Source organism: Nansenia antarctica (assembly GCF_963989245.1).
Source record: "Nansenia antarctica genome assembly, chromosome: 6".
Taxonomy (NCBI): Eukaryota; Metazoa; Chordata; class Actinopteri; order Argentiniformes; family Microstomatidae; genus Nansenia; species Nansenia antarctica.
The window spans coordinates 47,929,456-47,949,626 of NC_137676.1; the positions used below are offsets into that span (position 1 = coordinate 47,929,456).

General features: G+C 41.8%; 2 protein-coding genes across 3 annotated transcripts; both read right to left on the minus strand.

Moving 5' to 3' along the window:
- On the minus strand, nt 1–4,032 carry ptges3a (prostaglandin E synthase 3a (cytosolic)). The gene is made up of 8 exons (XM_080533796.1): nt 3,898–4,032; nt 2,327–2,440; nt 2,118–2,187; nt 1,780–1,878; nt 1,572–1,661; nt 1,420–1,479; nt 823–850; nt 1–650 (listed from the first exon to the last, which is right to left on the minus strand). Coding segments are annotated over exons 1-8 (483 nt in total). The 5' UTR covers nt 3,900–4,032; the 3' UTR covers nt 1–630.
- A 586-nt stretch (nt 4,033–4,618) lies between these two features.
- Nucleotides 4,619–20,034, minus strand: LOC308160148 (nascent polypeptide-associated complex subunit alpha-like). Of its 2 annotated transcripts, none has more exons than XM_080534031.1 (8): nt 19,961–20,034; nt 19,023–19,094; nt 8,284–8,369; nt 8,078–8,155; nt 7,821–7,967; nt 5,489–5,617; nt 4,900–5,022; nt 4,619–4,705 (listed from the first exon to the last, which is right to left on the minus strand). In XM_080534031.1, the coding sequence occupies exons 2-8, from the start codon at nt 19,090–19,092 to the stop codon at nt 4,691–4,693; spliced, it is 648 nt and encodes a 215-aa protein (XP_080390157.1). In that variant the 5' UTR covers nt 19,093–19,094; nt 19,961–20,034; the 3' UTR covers nt 4,619–4,690. The 2 variants fall into 2 exon arrangements, with proteins under 2 accessions (XP_080390157.1, XP_080390158.1); XM_080534032.1 differs by having other exon boundaries at nt 4,682–4,702.
- Between the last annotated feature and the right edge of the window lie 137 nt (nt 20,035–20,171).

Consider the following 20,171-nt stretch of genomic DNA (forward strand, 5'->3'; position numbering starts at 1 on the left):
TTTCAGTTTCGGCCAAGAATTTTCATTTCTGTGCATCCCTAAAAAACAATAACACATTTTCTAAATGTGACTGCATGAAAAGGTTGCACCATTACAACTTGACCATAAACAAGTTAAACAGGCAATTATCAAGTTAAATGCGGCAATATTTAAAATCAATGAACTTCTAACAGAAATATTTACAGTTGGAAAAATGCTTCCTTCAAGGCAAAAATAAATAAATTAACAAACATAACACTGAAATCAAATGTACAGCATGAACAATAAACAAGACATTTTTCATTACAAAAAAATCACAATGTTTATATTTAGTACATGACCTCACTGACATTGTTAAACACATGGAATGGTGTAAGACATAAGCGCATCCCATCAGCCATTGTTAATAATGAACAATAACTATATCCAAAAACAACCGAAAAAATTGTCCATGCCAAATAGGACAGCAAAGCACAGCACTGCCGATAGCTGGAGATAGCTCTATTTGTCAGTCCAACTAACACGCCTCAGTGAACTGCTCTTAAAGAAGTTCCTTCTCAAGCTACCAACTCATCTCCAGTCTTTCTCTTCAACGACCCGTTGTGACTCCTTGTTTTTTATCCTTCACAAGACTTCCTTCAGTATGCTCCATTACTCAAGGTCTGGCATTTCTGAAAAAATAAAAATAAAAAGTTAATCTACTATTTTGACAGAATTGTTCTCATTTGATGGAATGAATGAATGGACCAATAAGGATACAACCATCTTTAAATATAACAACAAACAGATAGCTACATTGAATGGCCACTGGCGTAAACACAAAAACTGTAAGAACAAGCTTACTTTCATCATCGCTGTCTCCAGTCCCATACTATGAATTACAAGTAGCAAACAAAAGTGTGACAGGTTAGTGTGAAACTTAACATACTTAAAGCTCATTTATCTAACCACAAAAACTAATTTGATCTAGTTCTTGCACAGACTGTATAAAGTCAACTGGTAAATGACTGGTCTCCACTCAATGAAAAGAAACAACACATTGGTATTCTTCCTAGGGTTTAACTATTACATGATCAAATGTGAAAAAATACCTTCTTGTGCAATATGACAACCCTAGTTGACTATCTGTGCAGTATAGTACAGTGGATTGTGTACATAGCCTCTATTGATGTAAACCAGCTCTTTATCTTCTTGTGATTTTATGCATCTATGCTTTTTTCCAAAATGTGTTTCTTTTTCCTTTCTTAAACACCAGGGGAGCCTCCCCTCCTAAATTTCGTTGTTTGGTACCTGTACTGTAACAATGACAAATAAAGTCTATCTATCTATCTATCTATCTATCTATCTATCTATCATGTAAACCAATGTTTCTGATGTAGCCCTTTATCTGGTTTTATAATTGCTCACTGTTGTAAAATGTATTTGGAAATAAAATAATACCTCCTTCGGTGGACCATCCATATCAGGTAGATCATCATTTCTTCCCATGTTGTTCATCATCTGCAAAGAAGACAACAGTCACTGTATCTAATCTCCAACCCCACAGCAATAAACAACAGCTATTAGTGGAACTTTTTGACATGAAAACTTGCCTCTGAGAACTGGCCAAAACTGGATTCCCCATCTTCCCAGTCATCTTCCCAGTCTTTCCAATTATTGAAGTCGACACTGAGCCAGTTAAACTGTGAAGAATAAACATCCCCACTGGAATTAAAACAGCTCTTGTTCAGAGCAAAATCATAACGACATAAATCACTGACACTGCATTAATTTTTTATACTATATGGAAACAATTCTGACCTTTGTCTTGTCTTTTGTTAGCCGTGGCCATGATTTCCCAGCCTCTGCTTTTCGTAAACAACACAACACAGACCTATCTGTGCGTTTGTGCTTAGAATCCTGTGTTGAGGGGAGAGAGGTGAAAAACACTGCTTTGAAAGGTTTACATGCTTACATGGCAAGTCATTCTGCACCTAATCTCGTTCCCAGACACTTCTGCCAAATATGCTTGAAGCCTGAGACCGAGGTTACACTGTACTAGGTATCTTCTTTGTAATCCTCATCAGACAACGTGTCTTTCTCTGTGTATCCAAACAGAGATGGTGATTCTGCAACTGAGAAATATACGTATTACTTACATTGGGGTCAATTGTCTCAAAAAGGTCCAATTCATTCTGGTGTTTTATGTTATCTGTCCCGCCAACACAACTGAACAGGAACAAAATAGACAGACAGAAAGAAGATTTGCTCATTCCAACTATTTCATTAAGTAGCTTATGAATAGCACACTTGTTCAGAGGGATGTTAGAGTACTGTGGTATGTGAAGTGTAAGATAAACCAATTTACCCAAAATCTAGTTTGGACATCTCAAAGGTAACTTTGACATCTTTGCTGTCCTCCACACAGAACTCAATGAAGACGGCATCCCGTCTGTCATACCACTTCACAGTTGCAGGCTGCCTGAAGCACAAATGACATGCACGTTAGATTAAGAGATTACGATTAAGATTAAGATACACAATTGACATGCACATGTTAGATTAAGATATTAAGATTAAGATACATAATTGACATGCACATGTTAGATTAAGATATTAAGATTAAGATACATAATTGACATGCACATGTTAGATTAAGATATTAAGATTAAGATACACAATTGACATGCACATTTTAGATTAAGATACACAGTTGACATGCACATGTTAGATTAAGATTAAGATACACAATTGACATGCACATTTTAGATTAACAGATTAAGATATACAATTGACATGCACATTTTAGATTAAGAGATTAAGATTAAGATACACAATTGACATGCACATTTTAGATTAAGAGATTACGATTAAAATACACAATTGACATGCACATTTTAGATTAAGAGATTAAGATTAAGATACACAATGATGCACATTTTAAATTAAGAGATTAAGATACAACTTTATTGTCATTGAACCGGGCACAAGTACTGTAAAAACAAAATGTAGTTCATGCACGTCTCCCCCCAGGCTCTAGACACAGGGTCAGACATCTTCGGCGCCCCTGTAGCAGTTAAGGGTTAAGTGCCTTGCTCAAGGCCACAACGGCAGTGGTAGGCACCTTAGATATGATGCCAGCAATCCTAGTCAACAGCTCACATCCGGCTCCCTCCTAGGGTGGGGATCGGACCAGCGACCCACCGATTGCTGGCCAGCCTCTCTAAACCTTAGGCTATCCTTCACAGGGATTAGCCTACATGAAGCTGTGATCAATGCCTCATGCACTATTTCAGAGATTCACATTAACCCCATGCTATGAAGGTGCTGGAAACTGAATAAACCAATGTTGATGTGCCCACTGGCCCCGCCCATACAACCTTGTTTATTTCAAGGTCAAAATACTTGAACTACTAGCTAGCTCCAATAGGGGGATAATATCTAGCCTACAAGGGACCAGCTGGACTACTGAGACAGGGTGTTCTGTGATGTGCCACTCGACTGGGGTTAACTATAACACGGGGAACAGTTTGTTATGACAGATATCTCATCGTGAATTGTATAGCCACATATTTGAGCTATGGGTTTAACAGTGTTGTTGGGAAGATCAACTTCTGTGGCTAGGTTGTTAGCTAGCTCACTGACGAGTGCTCCATTCACCGACTCAAACGTGACAGCAGCATACCTTTTTTGTGTGGAGCCTAGCCTGCTTGAAAGAAATGGCTCACAAACATGAGTTTTCTCTAGATTCGCTAATATAACCATAATAAGCAAGTAGACAATGTTGCACTGTTGCCTATTTTCTTGCCAACTGAGTGGGGGGGGGTGTGCAACTATGACTATGAACGCACTCACTGATAGTGCTAGCTAGTCGGCAGTCTAGACGAACATAGACATGCTACGCTTACGCTCTCCTCAATCCATTGATTCCAGACTTACATTTCTCTTGCTATCTAGTTTGCCTTTCCTCTCCAGACTGCAGTATCGCCTCGGTGTGTCCACTGGTCTTGGTTATTCGTGTTACGACTGGGCAAAATGTGACTATCTATTCTAGCTGGCTAATAAACCCGTGTCAGTCACAGTACACCGACCCAGTGAGCGCCTCGCGTGCTTTCCTCGGCTCGTTCTCGCGCAGTGAGTGACGCACGTGTGGCTTTCCGCTCACTGGCCACAGCGCTTTGCCTTGAAACGTTCAGAGGGTGAGAGAGGACCCAGAGCTCTTTTGGGGGGGGGTTTCATGGTTTTTAAATACTCGTGCTGGAGTCTTGATCGACTCAAACCTGGCTTCATCTGCATCTCATGTGGCTGAAATTGCTTAGCTTTTACTATTTCGTAAAAAGTGTGTATGCAGGGCAGGCTGATATGTGCCAAGTCAAATTATAATTATGTTACCATACCAGTTTGTGCATCTAAAATAGTGCATGACAAGAAATATATCTAGCTACTTTATATCCATTCATTTTGAAGTTGAACATTTACCTCACTTTAGTCTCTGTATACAGATAGGTTTTTTGTGTAAACAAAGTTTTACAAAAGTAACTTGTAAGGAACAACAACTTGTGAGGAAAACTATTTTATTACCAGCAAAGGGTCAAATAAATATACACAGTAAACGGAAACAAAATATTACATTGAATTAATCCATAACTTTATTTCTGTCCCTGGAATTAATTTAACGCCCCCAAGGTAAAACGCACATTCCACGTCTAATCCTCATGGTTCTTTGACGATGCTACATGGTCAGCTCCTGTAAAGAGAAAATGTATAATAAGAGATAGATAACAACATTGAAGCAATAAAAGAGAATCTACACTACACTACATGCATTTCAAGGCTATCACTGTCAAGTGCAAAATGGCTACACATAAGTAAAGTAAGTACATGAGTAAAGAAAAACGGACTTGGTTATCGAGATATCTAAAAACAATTAACTATTCTTACCATGATGGCATTTACAATGTCATTGTTGTTGTTCTTGAGTGCGCGAATAGCCTTTGCTCGAGACACATTGGCTTGTGACATTACTAGTTCAATGTCCTTGACCTCCACGCCTGTCTCATCTACCTACAAACGCAGGGAACACATTAGTAGTCAATTTGGGTGAATCAATATAAACAAATATGTTGCATCATTACATACTGATTACAGATGTGCATAATGAAGACATGAAGATTCCAGACTTTGTAAACAATATTACCATTTCATGATAAACAAGGAGGACATTCAAGAAGATGCAGGTTGATAACAGCTGATGTTAGATACAATCAGTTGAGTGACCCTCAGAGGACCAAACCGCAGACCATATTATCCTGGATTGCCCGGTGTACCACCCACCCAACGGGATGCATGGTCTGTCGGTATTAGATGACGAGACGATGACGTGGCTTCTGGAGGGGTGTCCAGAAATATAGCCCGGGTGAGCCCCTCAACCAGGTCTCGGGGTGGTAAAAGGGTAGCCCCTCGGCCCCGAGCCTGGTGGAGTGGAGAGGAAAAACAACTACCCATACGCCGAAGAAGAAGTGACCCTCACCTCTTCCTCTTCGCTTTCTTCTTGTACTGTTGGCGTCTGTGTGTTCTCCTGGATATTTGAGACAGCTTCACCTTGAACCTTAAACTTTTCTGCTGCAGCCAACTGAGCTTGTTGTGAAAGGTCTTCAATCTGGAACAGAATAACATTTATTCAAAGATAACAATCACTGAAATGTATGAATAATAGAAGTACTTCATACCAAGAAGAATCCAAAATCTTTATGACATTTTAAGTAAAATGTCAAAGATTGTCACCATGGCTCAACAAGTTACTTGTGATCTTTGTTGTCTAAATAGCTTGTAAATATACACTACCGTTCAAAAGTTTGGGGTCACCCAGACAATTTCGTGTTTTCCATGAAAACTCACACTTTTATGTATTAAATTAGTTGCAAAATGAATAGAAAATATAGTCTAGACATTGACATGGATAGAAATAATGATTTTTATTTGAAATAATAATTTTGTCCTTCAAACTTTGCTTTCGTCAAAGAATGCTCCCTTTGCAGCAATTACAGCATTGCAGACCTTTGGCATTCTAGTGGTTAATTTGTTGAGGTAATCTGAAGAAATGTCACCGCACGCTTCCTGAAGCACCTCCCACAAGTTGGATTGGCTTGATGGGCACTTCTTGCGTACCATACGGTCAAGCTGCTCCCACAACAGCTCAATGGGGTTGAGATCTGGTGACTCCGCTGGCCACTCCATTACAGACAGAATACCAGCTGCCTGCTTCTTCCCTAAATAGTTCTTGCATAATTTGGAGGTGTGCTTTGGGTCATTGTCCTGTTGTAGGAGGAAATTGGCTCCAATCAAGCGCTGTCCACAGGGTATGGCATGGCATTGCAAAATTGAGTGATAGCCTTCCTTATTCAAAATCCCTTTTACCATGTACAAATCTCCCACATTACCAGCACCAAAGCAGCCCCAGACCATCACATTACCTCCACCATGCTTGACAGATGGCGTCAGGCACTCTTCCAGCATCTTGTTCTGCGTCTCACAAATGTTCTTCTGTGTGATCAAAACACCTCAAACATCGATTTGTCTGTCCATAACACTTTTTTCCAATCTTCCTCTGTCCAATGTCTGTGTTCTTTTGCCCATATTAATGGCCAGTCTCAGATATATATATATATTTTTTGCCACTCTGCCTAGAAGGCCAGCATCCTGGAGTCGCCTCTTCACTGTAGACGTTGACACTGGCGTTTTGCGGGTACCATTTAATGAAGCTGCCAGTTCAGGACCTGTGAGGTGTCTATTTCTCAAACTAGAGACTCTAATGTACTTGTTTTCTTGCTCAGTTGTGCACCGGGGCCTCCCACTTCTCTTTCTACTCTGGTTAGAGCCGGTTTGTGCTGTTCTCTGAAGGGACTAGTACACACCGTTGTAGGAAATGTTCAGTTTCTTGGCAATTTCTCACATGGAATAGCCTTCATTTCTAAGAACAAGAATAGACTGTCGAGTTTCATATGAAAGTTATCTTTTTCTGGCCATTTTGAGAGTATAACCGAACCCACAAATGTGATGCTCCAGATACTCAACTAGCTCAAAGGAAGGCCATTTGTATAGCTTCTCTAACCAGCAAAACCGTTTTCAGCTGTGCTAACATAATTGCACAAGGGTTTTCAAGGTTTTTCGAATCATCCATTAGCTTTTTAATGCGATTAGCAAACACAATGTACCATTAGAACACTGGAGTGACGGTTGCTGGAAATGGGCCTCTACACACCTATGTAGATATTCCATTAAAAACCAGATGTTTGCAGCTAGAATAGTAATTTTCCACATTAACAATGTATCGAGTGTATTTCCGATTAATTTAATGTTATCTTCATTGAAAAAACTGTGCTTTTCTTTCAAAAATAAGAAAATGTCTAAGTGACCCCAAACTTTTGAACGGTAGTGTATATATATATTTTGAAGAAATAAGTGAGAAAATAGTCTTTGGACCAGGAAAGTAAAAGTCTGAATGATTGACTTCTTACAACATCCAAAATGCCTTGCGCCTCCCAGCCAGTAACGGTGGTGCATCAGTGGCACGTTAGTAAACAACAAGTGACAGATGTACTGTATGTGTTAGCGCAGTGCAAACCAGGAAATAGTTGATTTGAGAATGATAAACTCACTCCTCCCAAAAGCTCCTTGTAGTTTTCAAAATCATGTGATTATCCCCAAACACTCATGGGTAAAATCCTTGATGTATAGAACACATTTGGAAGCTGTTTTCACACGCCCACACATTCGTCTGGCCAAGTCCCTTTAAAAGGGATTTAAAGAAGAGATGTTCCGGAACACTTGTTGTCACCACTTGAAATTATGTACATTCCTACCTTAGCTTCGCCAAATACAATGTATGTGTCTGATGCTGGGCTCTTGTAGACGTCTGGCTTGGGGATGACAAAGAGAATGTTCTTGGATTTCCTGATGGTGACCCTTGTCACTCCTGTCACCTGGCGGAGACCCAGCTTGGACATGGCCTGATTACAATGATAACAGAACAAAAGTCAACTGATTAAACTATCATAGAAGTAATTGATATTCAATAGATTTTATAGAAAAGAAAAGAAAAATAAATAAAGTAACTGACCTTTCTTGCTTTCTTTTCACTTCTGCTTTGTTTTGCTTTGCTCACTGGCTCCCCATCAATCTCAGCAGCTGCTGCAAGCTGAAGAAAAACAAGAACATGCTTAATCATGTTTCCTGAAAAGTTTTAACTTTTTACCAGGACAAATCTATCATGTGACAATACAGGACAACAATAAATTGGTTTGCAGTGTCCCCTGGTGGCCATACCTGTGCCTGCTGTGTTTGTGACAGGGCTGAATCCTGCTCCTCCAACTCTGGTACCGACTCATCACTGTCTGAATCTGTGAAAGACCCTACAAGCCATCCAAGATAACGTTAGAAAACACATCAGAATATTGCACTCAATTATTCCTAGCAGAAAATAAAACTAGTGTTACATGAAGATAAATCACAGATAATATTTGTGGTGATACAGTAATGAGGACCACGCCCTTAATTTGCTAAAATGGAGGTAGTGTGCAGCCATTTGTTAAGAATAAATTCAAATTAATATTAATTCAATTGGCAGCATACCATATGTTTATATACATCATTGACACAAATCAGTAAAACAGTAGATAATCATGTGACTAAAGCACAGGTGAACGTATTTCTTTGAACACCCTACATTCTGACCATCATCAGAGACAAGTGTCTGGACCAGGGAAATTGTTTTTAAGAGTGGCGATAAACATTAGACAAAATCATTCACACAAGCATTAAAACATCCTAATTCTACCCCATTCCGCTGCATGTTTGAACACCTAAGATAAAAGATCACAAACTACTCATATACAAAATACTTCCTCTTTCAAAAGACCACACCAAACAGACTTGAATATACTGAATATAATTTAATATTGTACTGTAAAAACAAGTGCCATGTTAGTGATTACATTTTTCCCAAGTGCGTGTATTCTCCCTATGTATCTAATGAGAGACATGGCCCTCTAAATGCTGCATACTAGGTTGTTAATGCTACTTCAACTGCCATACAAATGTGAAAAGGCAGGAATACCCTTGTTGTTCTTGACCACTGGTTCCACCATGGTAGGGTCTTTTTCTGGTGGGGGTTCAGTGATGAAGATTGGGGTTACAGAGGGTGCAGCGGTAGGTGATGAGGGAGGTTTGGGGGCAGCCTCCACTGGTGTGCGTGGGGGGAACATGAATGTGCCAACAGGCTCCTCTGGTTGGATCAGAGGAGGGAAGTCATCAACTTCAAGGGATAGTATGGCCGCAGCTGCTAGAGGAGCTGGTTTGGAACGGACAGCTGCTAGAGGGGCTGTTTTGGAAGGGGCAGCCGCTAGAGGAGCTGGTTTGGAAGGGGCAGCCGCTAGAGGAGCTGGTTTGGAAGGGACAGCCGCTAGAGGAGCTGGTTTGGAAGGGACAGCTGCTAGAGGAGCTGGTTTGGAAGGGACAGCTGCTAGAGGAGCTGGTTTGGAAGGGACAGCCGCTAGAGGAGCTGGTTTGGAAGGGGCAGCCGCTAGAGGAGCTGGTTTGGAAGGGGCAGCCGCTAGAGGAGCTGGTTTGGAAGGGACAGCTGCTAGAGGGGCTGTTTTTGGAAGGGACAGCTGCTAGAGGAGCTGGTTTGGAAGGGACAGCCGCTAGAGGAGCTGGTTTGGGAGGGACAGCCGCTAGAGGAGCTGGTTTGGAAGGGACAGCTGCTAGAGGAGCTGGTTTGGAAGGGACAGCTGCTAGAGGAGCTGGTTTGGAAGGGACAGCCGCTAGAGGAGCTGGTTTGGAAGGGGCAGCCGCTAGAGGAGCTGGTTTGGAAGGGGCAGCCGCTAGAGGAGCTGGTTTGGAAGGGGCAGCCGCTAGAGGAGCTGGTTTGGAAGGGGCAGCCGCTAGAGGAGCTGGTTTGGAAGGGACAGCTGCTAGAGGAGCTGGTTTGGAAGGGACAGCCGCTAGAGGAGCTGGTTTGGAAGGGACAGCCGCTAGAGGAGCTGGTTTGGAAGGGGCAGCCGCTAGAGGAGCTGGTTTGGAAGGGACAGCTGCTAGAGGAGCTGGTTTGGAAGGGACAGCTGCTAGAGGAGCTGGTTTGGAAGGGACAATCACCTTCACACTGGCAGAGGTGGGGTTTGTTTCTGCATCAAATGGGGATGGAGAAGACTTAGGAGACTCAAATACAGTGGTGGCCAGTTTTTCAGTGGTGAAGGCAGTAGCAGAAGCTAGGGAGGGGGCAATAGTGGAAGCCATAACCTTTTCCTTCTCAGCAGGACCCTTTAACAGGCATGTCTACAGATGGCTCTTTAGCTCGGTCAACAACTGCAGTCTCAGAGGGCAACTCAGGCTTTACAATGGAGGCCTGGGCAGATGCAGAGGCAGCCACATGCATCCGCTCTTGTATTTGACCTCCAGTAGCTCTCTTTGGGTGGCAAGGAGCTTAAGCAGCAGAAAATGACAGGGGTGCAGGAGCAGCAGGCTGACAGGTTAAAGGCAAAGTGGGAGGCTTTAGCTGATGGAGCCTTGGGAGCATCTTCAACCATTGAGAACTGAACCCGATAGGCTGTAGCTTCAGTGGTCAAATGTTCAGGATGGACAGCGTCAGCCTTAGTGGCTGTAGCTTGGGCAGGGCTTACTACTGCTGGGGTTGGGGAAAAGAGGACAGCTTTGATTGATGCGTCTTCAGTTGGAAGCATGGCTGTGCTGTCCACTTTGGGCTGAGCATATAAGGCAGAGGGTAGTAGTGAGAACAGAATAGGTATGAACATGTGGAGCTACACCAATGGTGTCTGGTGCACTTTCAGACAGAGTGGGAGGTAGTGGCCTGGCTAGAGCTGTTGCCTTGTTGTTAGAATCAGAGTTTCAGCCATGCCAAGAGTTAAGGTGGGTTTAGTAGGTATGTTAGTGGCAACCAGTAACCCATTGCAATTAACATTCCCTTGCTCTCCAGCTTTGATTACCTTGGGTTGTTGGCTGGCCTGGTCCCAGCGAGCAAGAGGATAGCCAACAGAGGCTAGGGGTGAGCAGGGAGGAGAGGCGTGAGGGGAGGAGGAGAGAGACTTGGAAGATGAGGGGGAGGAGGAGGTGGAGGGAGAGGGGCGCTTGATGACCCCAGGCACAGCTTTGGGTGAAGAGGACAGAGGTACATACAGATGCTTGGTCCCACTTTTATTGTCGCTAGTTTTAGGAGGAATAAAGGAGCTAGCTGTAGCAGGGCACAGGGGAGTGGAGGAATGCACAGTGGAAGCAGAGGCTCCTGAAGGAAAGACAGGATTTCAGTTGGATTTGGTCAACAGTGGTCTACCTGGTGACTCAACTGCACCAATTGCAGTATTGATTGAGTAGGATTCATAGCATTATAAACCTGAGCTTTTACAACACAGAAGTGCTAATCATTACTCATTCAATATCCAGTCCATGACAAGTACTGTATGCTCAATGCATGCAAAGGACAGTCAGGGCTCGACATTAACGCAGTTTTACTTGTCCGGAGCAAGTAAAACTTTCGGCGGGTTTTGATCGTGAGTGAAGATATTATCAAAGCGTACTTGCCTGTCGATCACCCGTACGCTTTGATAATATCGTCACTCACGATCATCTAGTCTAGTCTCGCGCCTGCGCCGTCTTGTTCTTCCTGCACACAGGTAAAAATATCGGGGATCTAGCAGCGTCGTCGTGCTCGTGCAAACAAACCCGGCGAAAGTTTTACTTGCTCCGGACAAGTAAAATGGCGTTAATGTCGAGCCACACACATATGTTACAGAATGAAGAGCACTCCAATTTGACCGGCAAATAACACAAAGGCACAGATTGGTTTGCACTGCAATGCAAACCATGATAAAGTATCAAAGACAATCAGGCTCTGAAAGTTTGAAGCACGGCTCAAGGACCAGGTATAGTCATAACTACTAGACTAGCACAAACCATATCAGCTTCCAGGAAGTGTTAGTGTAGAATAAATACAGTACTACACAGTTACTCATTACTGTACTGCAACAACCATTGGATGTCATTCACGAGGCTCAAGCCGTTGCTTCAATCAACCATACAAATCATAAGACTTGCAGCAGTTTCTAATACCAAGCCTTACGTACAAATTGCATGTTTGGCATCAACACTTTCTCAAACCCACCGCTGAGAGAGAAAATTAGAACATTTACACCCAGGGAGTACAATAACTTTCAATATGGGTCACCAGTATCGTTAACATACAAATTACCCATCTACAGTACAAAATACAAAGATGTCGCAAACCCTGTCACACTTGTTACACTCATAAAACATGAACAAAGACAGTTATTTGATCTACCGACATTTTCTCAGGAAGATGAAGGTCACCAAGCTACTATCACAGAATAATCAGTTATGACTGACACATTTAGCATTTAAATATGAAAATCCTGTCTACCAACCTAAAAACGTTTCATAAAAATGCGCCAAGTCAGGGTCAGTTTCATGAGGTTCTAATAAAATAACCCACCTGAAAAAAAATCCCGGTAGCAAATGACTTGCAAACACCATTAATGGCCACCTCAGTCTGGACCGCCTTAGGCTGCTCACTCTGAGTTCATTTTGTTGCACTGCAATGTTCACGTCAGAGGCTTCAACTCCTTCAAGGCCCATAATAAATCCTGGTGGCTGTGGCTAGTCCCATGTCCTGATTCCTCACACAACACATCAATATTCTCTGTTTGGGATGCTTCTACTTCTGCATCCATGGTTTCAGTCAGAGGCAATTCAACAGCTGGGGCTTCAGTCGCTGTCACATCTTCAACCGTGCTCGCTTGGTCTTCTGTAGTGGCATCAGTTTTTGAATGGCATATTCTTCAATAACAACCCCTGGAATTTCAGTCACTAAATCGCCTGAGTCTCTTGCTCTGGGGATTCTTGTGTGTCTGGTTCCTCACCTGCAGTCGCTTGCATCAAGATGGTGGCCCCAACTTCTTCACCAGCTTCACAGGGTGCTTGAATTGCTTCTTCGTTGGTGATTCGTTGATGAGAGGAGGGTTCTGTCACAGCCTGTCAGGGACAGCCTGTTCTCCATGCACAGTGCTTGCAGTGGGGTGCAAACAGTTAGGCACCCCTGGTTTAAATGTCTGTTACAATTAATCTCCAAGTGATTGAAAGCAAACCTGAACACTAAATTAAAAGTTAAACATGTAAAACACCTTTCTGCACATTTTAAAGCAAGATTTCTTTTTAGTTTTTAAATGATAAAAAAGGAAAAGGGCCCTGTGCAAAAGTTTGGGAACCATTTTGGATTATTCTTTTGAGAAAATGATTACTAAGGCCCAGACCAAGGTGATTTACTCTGGTTAGGGCTTCAATGAGTCAGGTGAATATAATTCCAGGGTTGAACTGTGTATTCTGAAGTAACTCCATGCCTTCTAAAGTATCCAACTGCGGTGGCTGTTGTGTCTGGTGTTAAAAACCATGGTTTCCTCTAAACAGTTGTCCAAGGCTATCAGAATCAAGATAGTTCACTTCCACCATCAAGGAGAAGGCTACAAAAAACTCTTGCAATTTTCAAACTAGTTTCAAACTACCCATTTCCACTGTCAGAAACATCATCAGAAAATGGAAAATAAATGGAACAATTGAAGTCAAGGCAAGATCTGGTAGACCAAGAAAAATGTCAGATAAAATGGCCCGAGATCCGGTGAGAAATGCTCAGAAGAACCCACACATCACTGCAAAAGAGCTGCAAAAAATAGTAGCAGACACCAGTCTAGTTGTTCCCAGGACAACAATACAGCGTACCTTACGCAAAAAACACCTACATGGCAGAGTTGCCAGAAAGAAGCCTTTCCTACGACCTCAGCACAAAATTAAGCGTCTGAAGTATTCAAAAGAAAACCTTGAGAAACCTGAAGCTTTGAACTGACAAAACCAAAATGTCACTTTTTGGCCACAATCAAAGAAGGTATGTTTGGAGAAAAAAGGGTGAATCATTTGTTGAGAAGAACACCTTGCCAACTATTAAGCAGGGAGGTGGATCCATTATACTTTGGGGTTGTGTAGCAGCTGAGGGCACAGGCAATATTGTGCGGGTGGAAGGAAGAATGGATTCCACCAAATATCAAGACATTCGAGAGGCTAATGTTTGAAGGTCAGTCTAGAAATTGAAGTTGAAGAGAGGTTGGGTATTCCAGCAAGACAATGTTGACCCAAGGATACCTCAAAATCAACCATGAAGTACCTCCAGGAAAGACGGATGAAGTTTTTGGAATGGCCATCACAGTCCCCAGACTTGAATATTATTGAAAATCTGTGGAGAGATCTCAAACATGCGGTGCATGCAAGAAGGCCAAGGAATATTTCAGAGGTAGAGGTGTTCTGCCAGGAAGAATGGGGAAACATTCCCAAAACAAGAATTGAAAGACTCTTAGCTGGCTACATCAAGCATTGTTGTTATAGTTGCCTGAGGAGGAGTTACAAAGTACTAGCTGACAGGGTTCCCAAACTTTTGCACAAGGCCTTTTTCCTTGTTTTATTTGAAACTGTAAAAAGTAAAAAGTAAAAAAAATAATAATCTTGCTTTAAAATGTGACGAAATGTGTCATGTTTAACTTTGTACCATTTAGAGGTTAGGTTTGCTTCTTTTCACTTAGATATTAATTGTCTTTTGACTAGGGGTGCCCACATTTTTGCACCCCACTGTATGTCTGCCTCATTCAGCTTGCCCTCTGCAATCTCAATATCAATGGATTTCTGAAACGCCATCAGACCCACGGCCTACTTTGACTCAGCCATAGTGGAGCTCTGAGTAGTGGAGCTCTGATTTCCTTGGTTAGCTCAGGTAGTGATATTGGTGTGGAGGAAGAACATCCACCCCCCTCCAACACTAGTACTGTAGGGGATTTTTAAACTTAGAGGTATGCAAACATTTGTTAAAAAGACTGATTTGGCATCATGTTTAAAACAATAAATAATAATAATATGTACATATTATGAAAAAACAGCAATAATATGTTTTTATATATATAAAAGCCTGTGACAAGGCTGTGAAAATCAGACATTGGTTGGCTTGAGTATAATCTGAGACAGAAAAACAGAGTCTTTGTTGCTAGCACTATTAGTAAGCATGTTTGTAACAGAGATATTCCCTATTGCCCAGATCACTGTTTCATCATGCAGTGCCTACAGTCAGTTGTTCACATTAAACCGTTTGACCCTTGTCAGTCAGGACACCTTATTCAAGAAAAAAAGGAGAACATAAAATAATTCAACAGATGTTAGAACTCATTATATAGGCTAAACGAAAGAAGTGTGGATTATATGAAAACATGCTCTACCTCTATAAGACTAGGTTAGCAAGAAAATATTATATGGTAAAATTGGTGAAAGACATAAGCAGTTGAGGAACCTTTAGGCCAAAATGAACGAGACTTGACTTGACATTACATTGAACAACTCATCTCAAAATAAACATACCCTAAAATAATTTACATTAATGTGGAAGTTCATCAATAGCAATGAAATACACACTCAAGCATAAAATAATCCGGTTTCAGATTCAACGCCCAGAATCGTAAAACCATCATTCATTAAAATGACCCTATGCTTATTCAATGCCTCTTGGAATAATCACTGAGGGGCGGTTTCAGAGACAAGGCTTAAACCTATTCCAGGGTTGAATCACACATGCAGTGCATCTCAATTGAGGATGCTTTTTAGTCTGGTATTAGTCTTACAGTTTTTACGGTCGCTAAGTCACAGTGTTCAATACTGAAGCCACAGATTCACAACTCTTCATACAGTCTGCATGGCAGCTGCTGGACTGAAAAAATCAGGTGTAGTGCTGAGGCACAAATATGTACTTTTCAAGCCTGCAAACTGCGACACTTTAAATAAATGTGCAATAACACTATTGTGCAATATGACAACCCTAGTCGTCTATCTGTACAGTATAGTACAGTGGATAGTGTACATAGCCTTTATTTATGTAAACCAGCTCCTTCCCTTCTTGTGATTTTAAGTTGTTTTTTTTTCTTTCCTAACACCAGGGGAGCCACCCCTCCTAAATTTCGTTGTTTGGTACCTGTACTGTAGCAATGACAATAAAGACCATTCATTCATTCATTCATACAGTCTGCATTAGTAACACTCATGTTGGCCAATCACTTCATTCATGTCTCAAATGAAGCTCGTTCAACCATACACTGGCAACAATGTTCACTCAGAAACATACACAGTCATTCATAACATTCTGACTTACAAAACACTAACAACAGGGAGCATTACATAGTTTTAATGATTTTCACAAGAATGAATATTTCATTATAAAAATGGTTTGATTTATAGTAATCATAGACAAAATAGTTGTACAACTGTAGCTGTACAACTGTAAAGTATTAGGCAACAAGAATGAATCAGAAATGCCGCAATTTGCTTCTATCCTTTAGTCTATCTTTTGCTTCTATCCTTTCTCTATGTTTTATCCTTTTTTTTCAGTATCTTTGCAGAAAGTAAGTTACGGTACATTTACTTCAAAGTACACTACATTTACTTGTGTAAAATGAACAGTGAAAAATAAAGTGGAAGATGCAAAGTTCAAATAAAAAATAAAAACAGAAATTCCAGGGCTACAATACAATAGCAATCACACCAAAAATGTCTCACTCCTGAGGGTTTTGGTCCACCCTCTGGTCTGCATCTGGTCACATCTAATGTCTTCCCTGGCAATGCATCTAGTCTATTTAATTTCATTGTATATATTCTGCTAATATTTTCTAGACATTTCAATATGATTAGTGATTACTGAAAATAGTGAAAATACCTCTCATCCGTTATCAGACTTTGCTGAGGTTCTGGAACTGAAGAGTATCAATAGAGTGCAAAATAACAGCATCTGCACACTCAAACACTGTGCAAAAAAAACTGTTTATTGCGAGCTTTCTGTCATATATGATAGGAATATGATTACTGCAAAATTGCACCAAAATTGCACCAAAATTGTCCACAGAGGACGCCATCGCGACGACTCTCCACGCCACTCTATCCCACCTGGAGAGGGGAAACAGCTACGCGAGACTGCTCTTCGTGGACTTCAGCTCCGCCTTCAACACCATCCTTCCAGACAGGCTAGTGACCAAACTACTAGACCTGGGTCTATCACACTCTATATGTGCGTGGATCAAGGACTTCCTGACCGACCGCCCCCAGAGGGTGCGGGTGGGCCCCCACACCTCCACAGCCCTCAGACTCAGCACTGGGTCCCCCCAGGGCTGCGTGCTAAGCCCCATCCTCTACAACCTCTACACCTACGACTTCACCCCCGTCCACCCCAGCAACTCCATCGTAAAGTTTGCAGACGACACCACCGTGCTGGGATGCATCTCGGGGGGGGGGACGAGGCGGCGTACAGGGATGAGGTAGAGCAACTGAGCAAGCTGTGCAAGGTTAACAATCTGCTGCTGAACAAGTCAAAGACCCAGGAAATCATCGTAGACTTCAGGAGGAAAAAGTCAGAGATCCAGCCCCTGCTCATCGACGGAGAGAGCGTGGAGAGAGTCTCAACCCTCCGATTCCTGGGGATGCACATGCGGGATGACCTGACCTGGAAGGACAACACAAAAGGCACCATCAAGAGGGCACAACAGCGGCTATACACCCTGAGAGTCCTCAGGAAGGAACACAGCAAGCAGGAGATACTGGTGACCTTCTACCGCGGCGCAGTGGAGAGCATCCTCACCTACGGCATCTGCAAATGGTTCTCCAGCTGCACAACAGCGGAGAGAAATGCGCTACAGAGAGTCGTGAGAACAGAACAGAAGATCACCGGCGCCCCCCTCCCCTCTCTGGAAGAGCTGTACAACACACGCTGTCTCAGGAAGGCCTCCAAGATCTCCAGGGACCCGACCCACCCTGGGTACGAACACTTTACCAGGCTGCCCTCGAAAAGGCGGTTCAGGACCCTGGCCGCAAGGACAAACGGACTGAAGAACAGCTTCTACCACAGGGCCGTCCAGGCCCTGAACACAGCAAAGACCTAAGTTCTGGGCCCTGGACAGTCTGGACGGATTGATGGCAGCTGCTGGACTGAAAAAATCAGGTGTAGTGCTGAGGCACAAACATGTACATTTCAAGCCTGCAAACTGTGACACTTTAAATAAATGTGAAATAATACTATTGTGCAATATGACAACCCTAGTCATCTATCTGTACAGTATAGTACAGTGGATAGTGTACATAGCCTTTATTTATGTAAACCAGCTCCTTCCCTTCTTGTGATTTTTTTTTAAACGTTTTTTTTTTTTTTCCCTTTCCTAACACCAGGGGAGCCACCCCTCCTAAATTTCGTTGTTTGGTACCTGTACTGTAGCAATGACAATAAAGTCCATTCATCAAATAATTCAGTTTTGAACATGTCCTTCACAGTTTTGAACACAGTGGTTTAACAATGGAAAAAATGTGTTGCAAATATATAGTATTTTGCAGGTGGGGGAGTTTGAAAGAGAGAAGTGTTATGGATTTTGGAGAACGTAGTCAAAGAATGCATTTTGTATGAAAGCAATGCACAAATCACAGAGAAAGAGTCACAGTTTTGTTCACATGGGTTTCTGCTCTGCTGACTGTATGAAGAGTTGTGAATCTGTGGTTTCAGTATTGAACACTGTGACTTAGCGACCGTAAAAAACTGTAATCTGTGTCCATGAAACCAGCCCTGAGTTTTTTAAATTGCATATTATGTTCGATGCAAGACAGCAGAATAATTAGCTTGGCATAGCCTATTAGTTTGTGTTATCCAATGCACTCCAGTCCCCAAAAAAACGTAGTCAGTACAAGTAAGTATGATAGGCCGAGGTTTGAGCGACCGCAAGGAGTCCTGGAAACCCAGGCAAACTCTGAGTGTGTATACCAGGTCACCATACATCGGTTATGTTTGTGCGTCATCAGAGAAAATAATTACAATGTTTTGGCGGAAAAAAGGTCAGAAAGTGCTGATAGAGTTCCAGGACACCATACTGTATATTTCAAATAAGTGTTACATGCCATGCTAAGAGATAAATAACTGTACAAACCAGTCTCTGCTTGTGGCTGTTGCATCTCCTGCTCCATTGATGGAACAGTGTCTGTGGCTTCACCCGGCATGTCTATGAACAAGGAAATAAATGTTCTAATCAGGTTAAAACTGTACTTCTTGAGCTATAATGGGGTAGTCTAGACATTTGTCTTCTTAAACAAGGTCATGGTCAACTCTCAAACAAATCAGAAGCAGATTCATGTAGGCCCTAGTTGTTGGAACTTGACATGTTCCATATGTTTGACAGACTGAAGGACCTCAATAATGGGAAGCAGATATATATATATATATATTTTTAAAAAGCTCACACAAAAAAAACTAAACATAACTAAAACAGTATCTGGATTTTGCAAAAATTAAGTCAAGCCAAGCCAAATTACTCTCAAGTGTTCAGCATATCAAATCAAATTGACCCTGAGCCAGCTCACTAGCAAGCTGTGACATTCATTCAATAACATCAACCTGCGAAGAAACGGCAGGTAGTGAAACACCAGTTTGCTAGTTAACTGAGCTGTAGGCTAGAACTGCCCAATTATGATACAAAGGCTGAATTACAACAATCAAATGTTCACTGCAAGGTTTGAACTTTGTTGGTTTGTGTTATTCTGGTACACCAGCTAGCAAGATAAAGTTAGTTAATAGCTACATAAACCCCAACATATTCTCTAGCTGAACAGTTGAACGTGGTATTATGCATTTTCAATATTATTCAATATTTAAAAAAAATAGCTTTACTTCTCAACATGTATCATTTGGACAGCTATTCGTTAGTATACAGTAGCTGACATTACATTTAGCTACTTACAGGCTCGGCTATGTGAGAGGAAACTGATGCAGCTACATTAGCTATCCCCCGTAAGGTGGAATTACATTAAATGAATTCCTTTCCTATCCCAAACTAAAGATAAAATGATAAGTAAGTCTTACTATATTTACCTGTTTGGTGTTAGCTGGCGACAGATAGTCACGACTCACGAGAAATACTTAATGTAATAGGAATTCAGATCCAAGATGGCTGTAAAGAACTACAAGTGCCAGAATGACAAGTGCCAGAATGACGAGTCAAACCAAATCAAACTTTATTTAAAGTGCATCACAGCACATCACGAAGTACATCACAACACTGTTTACAGGATAATAAGTTGCG